The 9,283-nt window shown below is 35.8% G+C and overlaps 3 protein-coding genes across 7 annotated transcripts; all 3 read right to left on the bottom strand.

Annotated features, from left to right (window-relative positions):
- Positions 1–4: 4 nt before the first annotated feature.
- LOC130507021 (myosin-binding protein 1-like) lies at positions 5–1,746 on the bottom strand (the record flags this gene model as incomplete). The annotated part of the gene is made up of 2 exons (XM_057001726.1): positions 1,591–1,746; positions 5–1,160 (listed from the first exon to the last, which is right to left on the bottom strand). A coding segment is annotated over exon 2 (1,089 nt), but the record flags the coding sequence as incomplete, so codon positions are not given.
- Positions 1,747–2,614: 868 nt separating this feature from the next.
- On the bottom strand, positions 2,615–3,946 carry LOC130507023 (transcription factor MYB60-like). The gene is made up of 3 exons (XM_057001733.1): positions 3,768–3,946; positions 3,532–3,661; positions 2,615–3,420 (listed from the first exon to the last, which is right to left on the bottom strand). Exons 1-3 carry the CDS (start codon positions 3,898–3,900, stop codon positions 2,862–2,864), a joined length of 822 nt encoding a protein of 273 aa, XP_056857713.1. The 5' UTR covers positions 3,901–3,946; the 3' UTR covers positions 2,615–2,861.
- An 828-nt stretch (positions 3,947–4,774) lies between these two features.
- On the bottom strand, positions 4,775–8,065 carry LOC130507022 (vesicle-associated protein 2-2-like). 5 transcript variants are annotated; one of them, XM_057001732.1, is made up of 10 exons: positions 7,294–8,065; positions 7,109–7,162; positions 6,934–7,004; positions 6,694–6,775; positions 6,300–6,415; positions 6,039–6,218; positions 5,736–5,841; positions 5,401–5,663; positions 5,244–5,321; positions 4,775–5,154 (listed from the first exon to the last, which is right to left on the bottom strand). In XM_057001732.1, the coding sequence occupies exons 2-10, from the start codon at positions 7,155–7,157 to the stop codon at positions 5,041–5,043; spliced, it is 1,059 nt and encodes a 352-aa protein (XP_056857712.1). In that variant the 5' UTR covers positions 7,158–7,162; positions 7,294–8,065; the 3' UTR covers positions 4,775–5,040. The 5 variants fall into 5 exon arrangements, with proteins under 5 accessions (XP_056857712.1, XP_056857708.1, XP_056857707.1 ...); XM_057001728.1 differs by having other exon boundaries at positions 5,401–5,841; positions 7,294–7,518; positions 7,684–8,065; XM_057001727.1 differs by having other exon boundaries at positions 5,401–5,841.
- Between the last annotated feature and the right edge of the window lie 1,218 nt (positions 8,066–9,283).

Below are 9,283 nucleotides of genomic sequence, written 5' to 3'. Positions count from 1 at the left end.
TTAAGATAAGATGATCTAATGGTATGATCTCCTCTTCCTGTAACACCTTCTCTGATGTTTCAGACACACCATTAACTCCAATAAGTTCACTCACCTGCACTAAGGTATCTGCAGGAACTTCCTTAGAATCCAGCGTTAAAGAAGTATCTTGGACGTGAACCAAATCTTCCTTCTCCTTCATAACAGCTGCAGAATGCTCCATGTGCGACGTCACGAAACTATCACCTAATGACATGATTTCTTCCTCCTTCAACACCTTCTCTGATGTTTCAGGAACATCATTACCTGAAAAATGAACTTCCACCAAAGGCTGCAAAGTTGAGTCAAGATTTATCAGCTTATCAGTAGCCAGATCATAAGGCAAGGTGATAACTGGAGGAGTCTCCAGGTCCACGTTCTGAAGAAGCCTATGATCATCTTCTTTAACTGCAACACCTTCATCTTCAAAAAATTCATCTTCTGGTTCTGTATCTGAATGAATCTTGAGCTCAGTATACCCAACGTGAGGCAAATCATTGAACCTGACACTTTTCTTTGATGTACTAGTTTGTTTCCCGGTTCTCACATCACCAACCGAACCAATCTTGGATATTGTTTCCGGTTTAGACAACACCTCACCAGCAGAACCAACTTGTGGTATCCACATCTGATTACAACATGTGCAGTTTCTTGGACTTGTGCTTTGATCACTGTTAGAGTCTTCACCCAGCTTCCCAACCAGTAACTTGTAGCTTTCAGAACTGGACTTATTGGTTGTATCAAAAGAGAAAAGACAAGCTTCACACATTCCTCGGACGTCTACAAGCTTGCCATGAGCGTGACAGTAAACCAACGACGAGATTTCTGATTTGTGTTTTGAGCAAAACATGTCCCAATGAGATTCCTTCAATTGCTTTGTCCTCCCTAGGATATGATCAAGCCTTGAGCATATAAGACATGGAGATTGGAGCTGGGAGTAATCTGCAAACTTCGTGATCACGTAGGTGAATATGGAGTTAGCAAAGAGCATGACCATCAGCAGCCACTCATTGAAGGCTAGTGCCAAAGCTCTTGTTAAACTCCGTGAACCGGACTGAGATTTTGCTGGAGACATCTGTGTAGTATCCGTGTTCTTGGCAACAGCATATAAGATCAAGAATCAATAATAGCAGATTTCAAATCTGCATCAACGAAACGCATATCAAATATTTAGTTAAGACTATAAACAGAGACAAGAAGAGAAACGTTGACCAAAACAAAACCAAGCATACATAGAAGTTAAGCTTGTGATCTTTGTCTTAAAGTCTATTTCCACAGTAGAAGATCAATCTTTCCAAACAGAACTATTTTTTTTAATACAATTGAACTAGTACTATAGATCAAGTGTTTGCTACAACAAAGAGATCTAAAAGAACAACTAACAGCTCAACTTACAAGTTTTGGGGAAAAAAAGGAATCAAAATTATAATAGAATGATCACACAAAGCTAGCTTAAGAAAGATATACTAAAAGAAGATGAATAGTAGCATCAAGAGACCCACAAGTTTATGTATGAATCAAGAACAAAAACATAAGCTTATTATCTCTCTTTGTTGTATATCAAAATCTAACCTTTTGATCATGAGGTAGGAAGGATCACCAGAGTCAGTAGAAGTATATTTCTTTTTGGATCGAATGTTTTGATCACAGAAAGTACAATAATGCCAAAAGCTACTTACTGTGCTTTGTTTGATTCCATTTATAATACTTTTTAAAGAAAATACTCGAGAAAAGGCGAACCCATACATAGACCCAGCTAGGACTGACGTAGTCAACAATAAACTATCAAATATTAAATAAATAAATAAAACATTTTTAAAACATTGAATGAGATCTATCTGATTGACCAAACCAAAACACTAAACATGGTGGAAACAGATTAGAAATTGCTTTGACAATTGGCAGTATTGGTGGTAATAATTCTAATAATTATACCTTTTTATTAACATAATAACGTTTTGGTAGTCTTTAAACGAGTAATCATTTTTAGATGGTAGGCGAAGATTGAAAAGTGAAGGTGGACGGTGAAGTCGGCTACTGATTAGAAAAATCGCTGCCATAAGTTGGTTTGGCCCAAACCCAAGCTTGACCAACTTATTGTCAGTGTCGGCTCTAGGCCCATGTTCTAACCTTATCACCTACTCGTAATGGACGAACAAGATGATATGTTCCCATTGCGTATGATGAATTGATAAACGTAAGAAGAAATACATTTGCATTTTATATAAATGCTAAACTATTTTCGAAGTTAATGCTTAAAATTTTCGATAAGTTTGAGAGGAGAAAGTGGCTTCTGTATAGAGCCATTATTAGAGGATGTTCAGCGTTAATGACGTGTGGGTTCATCTCTTTCATATACGTTTAACCATCTTCAGTTTGGATGGCCTACATTCATCATTATTTCTAATCTCTTCAAATATAAAGCTAACACGTTTTCGTGTATGATATAATGCTTTAAATTACAACTCTCATCCATCATGGACTAATAAGAAACGAGAGTTCCCAAGATATTTTCACATTCCATTTGATCAACCTCCTAACACACCATGTAGTTTTTTTCCAAAAAATAAACACACCATGTAGTAATCAATTGATGTGACTTACGTAACATAACATAATATTTAACCTCTAAATATAATATTACAGATTGATAAATGAGTAGACAAATTCAGATCAGTTACAACTTATGCAGTGATCATTAACAAAATATATATTACAGAAACCAAAAATACATATGATATTATGTATTTTGGTTTCTTTATTTGTGTATCTATAAAATTAGTAGCCTCATTAATAAGATTCACAGGGAGAAAGAAAAAAGAGTGAGGGGGACATCTCCGAAATTAAAGCATACTAGAGAGCTCCATCAATGGACTCATCACCTCCATTTGACCACCAGTATTTGTTTCCTCCAAAAGCCATTTCTCAATAAATGTCAATGGTGGAGTAGCATTATGATGATCATCACCATCACCATCACCATCACCATCTTCTTGAACATCAAGATCGCATTTAACGTTTTCCTCTGAGATCTTTGGGTGAACATGGAATCCATGATCCCAAGAACCTTCTACATGCTCGTATGGAGGCTGATCATTGTGGTGATCCATGAGATCGTTGCTCCCGTTTTGCAGCTTTTGTTCCAATAAATTCGCCGTGCTGCTCTTTGGGGATGCTCTCATCCAGCCTTCTAGAAGGCGAGAAATGTTTTCAGTGCTTGAAGCATAGGTAGATCTATGATTAATGGTGTTTCTTGCGGCTGAAGTTTGCAACGTGATGTTTTCTGAAATGCTTCTCTCTTCACTCTCAGACTTATTAAGCTTCTTCTTCAAGTGGGTGTTCCAATAGTTCTTAATATCATTATCAGTTCTTTGTGGTAGATATGAAGCTATGGACGCCCATCTTAAATTCAACCATATGTAGACAATAAGCCAAGTTAGGGTTCATGTCATCAATACTATAATTAACCAAAAAACATTTAAAATATGAAGAGATGTTGCGTAATGAGATTACTTGTTACCCAATAGGGCTTGCAAGTGAATGATCATTCCCTCCTCATGAGGAGTGAAGTTTCCACGTTTAATTCCAGGTCTCAGATAGTTAGTCCATCTCAGTCTACAGCTTTTGCTGCATCTCAATAACCCTTTTAAAATGCCAAATATACAAACATCATCAGGACACATGAAAACAACAAAATAAACAAAAACACACAAGACGAAAATATGTTAACATAATGCTATATGTATCACCAGTATTGGTGGGAACAGATCTCCAATTTCCAGGGCCATGTTCTTGGATGTAAGAAACAAGAATGATGTCTTCTTCAGGAGTCCATGGTCCTTTCTTGATCCCTATCTTATCACAACATGGAGGCCTCCCCATCTTTATCTCTCTCTCTAGATCTGTAGAGTTTTAATTATGCTGATCTTTATAGATGTGTGAATATGTATATTATCATAAATGAATTTAATGCAATATGTGTATGTATATATGTAAAATTAATTGGGTGACTTAAAGAAGAGGGAAGAACTTTCAGACCTGCTTTTCTTGACAACCTCTTTTGTATCTACCAAGCTCACGAGTCACTCTGCCTTTATTTTGCGTAGTCAAATTAACATAGATAGTTTTGAGCTCCATAAAAAATGTTTATCTTCTCTGATAAAACGTTACTGAATTATTTAGTAAACGATTAACCAAGTTTATTTATCATCGAATATTGCCTTTAAAGGAACTCTATAACATATTGTATGTGAATAATACAGTGTCTCGGGGAAAAAAAATGCTTGATATGGAACTTTCGTTCGTAACTTTACTTATTTGGGAGTTGATGGAGGATCCGTGCATGTATTAACCAAGACTTGCAAGCTATATGACATTTTGGTGATAGTAGTTGTGATGGGGTGTACGTGGTAAACATAAAGTGTGACATGAAAACAGGAAATTTTACATTGATTTTCTCCATGATTAAAGGGAATCATTCACTGCAACTGGGACCTCAAAATCAAGTGCAGAATTTAGTGTAGCTTGAAACAAAATTGAAAACCATAATCACACAACTTTTCATATACAGTTAAAACATATATATAATAAAGTTACATTTTTTGCTTGCCTCTCTGGATGGATGTCTTTTCTTGTACATGTATCACGCACTACCCGTTGCCCCTTACATGTACAACCAATAACATTACCCCTTTTTTCGAAAGAAAATAAAATTTACCATTTGCGTTCTCTCTTTGTAATATACTTTTCATGCCAATGCTTACAACTATCATTTTATCTTTATTAATTTTATCAAAATAGAAAGTAAAAGAGTAGAGAACAAAGCATATCATCATCATACCATATGTCCATTTGTGTCAACTAACACTCAACGCTATACAGTCTATAATAATTCATCTTAAAGGTGCCTGGAGAAACATCATTATGACCAAAACGAGACCAATCATTAAGTTTTCCCTTCCTTTGTCTATATTTTCTGACTGCACAACTTGCTAAGAGATATAAAGGGAGAGACCGAGCAAGTCAAGTGCGCAGACAATACCCGATAACAACGCTGATGAATGCCACCACGCATACAAACAGCAGAGGGAACCCAATGTGCACTTCTTTCACTATCTTCTTTGTCCTCAGTTCCACCTGCATCACCATCATAAATACAAGCTTTGTTTATTACTCTTTATAAAAAGAAACAGCTATGTAAGTCAGTCCCTACAAACTACTCTCACCAGCTCTTGTTGCAAGCTTTCTCTATTTTGGGAGCTTATAGACCGCTCCTCCATTAGCTTCGAAATGGTTGAATCAGCCTGCATTAGGTTTTTAACTCGTTAACAGTTCATAGAAGATTGCACATAAGTCATGGACCTCTGTATTTGACAACCAAACCTGTTTTAGCTTGGATTCGAGAGCATTGACTTTCAGCTTCATCTCCTCGATGTCTTTAACCAACTTATACTCATCCAATGCTCTGATATTCTGAGCATCTGTTTTCTGCAGCTGTAGAACGTCTCTGTCCCTATGCATCTTTGGTTCTTCAGGATAAGTCACGCTGTTGGCTGAGTTAGCAAACCCTTGATCCCCAGAAAGATCCATGGCCATATTCGTGTGAGCATCCAAATTATGTGTTGGCTTTATCCCCCTTTCATCATCTGCATCATTATGAGACCTAATAGGATCGAATTCAGCTTCTTTTGCCATTTTCAATGTATCGTAGCCACCACCTTTAGTTGCCTTTATGTCATTTTCAGTAAACTCCATGACGCCCTTCCTTGGTGGCTTTAACTCATCATCCCCAACCATCCTAGGGTCCTTTACAATCTCCCTCTCCTAGAAAAATAACGATTAAAAAAAAAAAGACAAGAATAAGAAATGACCTACTTGACCCAATAAATGTGATCATATGCTAAGCTAAATTGGACTTAGTGGAAAAGAACTACACACACTGCTTGACAATTACTCTTCATATATTACCAAAATCTAAAAAAAAAAGCTTGGTTGTGAAAAGGACGAAATACTCTTCTTACATATTGTGGAGGAAGAGTCTCTGATTGACCATGTAATCGATCCTTGAGGATGGAATCTTCAAACACTGCTTCCTGCTTCAGCGTCCCCTTAATTGGAGAGAGTTCAGGTGAGTCAGAGGGCATCACGAGAGTGACTCTCAGTTTGTTTTCCTCAACGTGTCTGCCTTCCGCTTTGGAGAACTGAAAAGAAATAAACGAATTAAAATATACGGACAACATACTTGAACAGGACCAAATAACCGAAATTTCAGGATTTTTTACCATGCTAGCTGTGATGTCTTCATCAGTTGTTTCCTCAGGGACAGCAGTACTCTGGATTAAGAACTTGTCTTTGCAAACCATATCTGGAGGTCGCTCTTTGAAAGCTTGCATAATCACTGCAGTTACATAAAAACTTGATTAGCTAGAAACTCCAGTTTTCATTTTAGACAGACAACTGCAGTTTTGAACTCTGAAAGCGTAGGATCCTAAGACAGTGTCCAAAAAGCTGTTTTAAATTCGAGCAACGAAAGGACAAAGCTATGCAAAATTTCAAACATATCCCACGCCAGTAGCTTGACATCATGCAACACCTTAATCCCACCCAAAACCAAAGAAATGTATGTAGGTGCAAGAAATTCAAAAGCATTGTTCGAAAGGTGAAATTTGGGCATACCGGAGAATTCACAAGATGAGTTTGGTGCCACAACGCCAACATTTGGACGGACACAGTACTTCTTCGGTGATGTAGTTTTGACCTGTCAAAATAACCAAAACCAAAAAAAAAAAAAACTTAGGAAGTCTTATCCAGAGAAACTATATTTTCTCATTTTTTTTATCAAAGGTATCATCAGCTTATCCTGAAGCCAGAAAACTAGAGAGAAGAAAAAATAGTGTGTCTAGAGAGAAGAGGGACCTTAAAAGCAACAAAAAGATGGGTTGAATTGGTCAGCTGAACCACGCAGGTACTCTGCTTCTTCAGATCAACTACATAATTAAAAATAAAATAAAAAACTGTTAGTAGTAGTCTTAAAAGTAACAGGATCGTAGAAGCAAGTGATAAGAATGAGTTCCTTGAGACATCATCGTACCTACAAACTTGAGTGTCCTTGGTTGAATATCCAACAGCGGCATATTCATGGTTGCTGTGACAAAAATCACAGAAAGGAAAGCAAAGTCAGATCGATAGAATCATAAAACTCTCTCTCTCTCTCTCTCTATGATTGGAACATTAACGAAACCTAACCAATCATTTAACCAGGGACAAGAGCGGAACCTAAAATACACAAAAAGGTAGCGATTCGGATTCAAAGTATAAAACGAACCACCGCGCTAGCTAACTCCTTCTCAAATACAACCGCGCGAACTCGCCCGAAGACTCAAACTCGATTTTTTTTTTTTAATTTACAACTTGTCGGCAACGCGTTTTCAGAGTATCGGGAAAATCAAAACCCCCAGCGTGAAGTTCGAACGACGATCTAATTACATCATAGTAGTTCAACTGCTCATATATTCAAAATAGAACGACGACGTTTTCGAGGAGCGTCTCCTCTCCTCAGTCCTCGTGATTCAGTAAAAAGAAAAGAAGTAAAACTCAGATCACTCGGATCTTCCCGGAGCCCTAGCGGTTTCTATTTTCACAGTAAAGTAGGGAAGATAATCTTACCGTGTATCCTCGACGAATAACAAACGGAGCTTTGAGATGGTGGATCGAACAATAGAGAGCAGTGAAGGCCCAAGTACAGTATATGAGGAATGTGTTCAAAACATCAAACACGCACGAAAAAAGGGTATGGTGCTGAGATGGAAGATAACAGTTTTTGTTCTGCGATAGTTTTGTAACGGGCCTGGGTATTATAAGTGAGATTTGAGGATAAAACAAAAATTTTAAGTGAGATTTGCGATTTTGGTAGATGCGAAAATATAGGAGAGAATGTGATTGGGGTAATAAATGCAACCTTTTTAATTAAATTTGAATGCTTTTGAAGACGGGTATAACACGCGTGAATCGTGATTCCATTCCGATCACCAACCCCCTCTCGTTTTTTTTTAGTTTGCTTTCTTATTTATATGCCTTTAGCAACATAAATATAGACAGATTTAATTACGTAATCAAATATTCCTAAAGACCTCAACAATGTCAAAAAAATAATGTATTTTCTCATTCAAACAAAATGTTGATTTTGAGTTGTCACCACTACACAACATCCTCATCCTCTCATTGTTATTATTGCATTGGTGGACTATTCTTGTGCGGTGGAGATCAAAGCTTTATCAATGATTTCTTGCAAACTGATTATCAATCCTATCAATTTGGGACGGTCGTTGCATATTTATGTCGGAAGCAAACTTTGGCGGAATGGAAATGTGTCGTAATCTCATAAAGAGCGGTAAGAGAGATAGTCCAATAATTCTTTTAAACAGGAAGCCCACAAGCTGATATTCCAAAAGAGTCCACCAGTTTTAAATAGGGAAAATTGTCATTTAAATCATGAACTTTCAAATTTGGTTGAAAAAAAGCCTGAACTTTCTCTTGGACCATTTAAAACACCAACTTAATTTGACTAGCCATTTTAAACATCAATTTAGTTTGACTAAACCAAATTAAGCACGACGTTAACTCGGATAACGGAATGATTAAACGGAGTTAACTGCCGTCTCTAATCTCCGTTAAGTCCAAAACAACGTCGTTTAAAAATCTTTCAAAAAATAAAATCTGGGTGGAATCAAACCCATGACTATAGACACACACATGTAAGGCTCAAACCACTAGACCACTTAAATTTTTCTTAACATAATTGACTAGTAATAGTTATTATTGTGAAACCTCCAAAACATCTTCTTCAACCCTAAATCCCTAAATAATTTTAATAATATTAAAACTTGAAAATAAATTATTAACTATTCAAAATTTTGTGAACATTATTAAAAATATTAAAACTTATAATAATTATTAACTTAATTGTAATATTAAGTATTATTTACAAGTATTATTAAAAATACTACTTATAAATAACTATATGATACTAAATGATTTTTAATTATAATTTTTAATTAATAGAAATACTAAATGATTTTGAATTATGATTTTGAATTATAATTTTTCATAATACTAAAATATTTTTAATTAAAAATCACAATTAAAAATTATTTTGTTTTATTAGTAATTAAAAATTATAATTAAAAATCATCTAGTAATTAAAATGATAATTAATAATCATTTAGTATTACTAGTAATGAAAATTAATTATTATTATAAATCAGAC

Source organism: Raphanus sativus, unplaced genomic scaffold, assembly GCF_000801105.2.
Source record: "Raphanus sativus cultivar WK10039 unplaced genomic scaffold, ASM80110v3 Scaffold3914, whole genome shotgun sequence".
NCBI lineage: Eukaryota > Viridiplantae > Streptophyta > Magnoliopsida > Brassicales > Brassicaceae > Raphanus > Raphanus sativus.
Note: the sequence above shows the minus strand (reverse complement) of the source record. Positions and strands in the feature narration are given on the sequence as shown.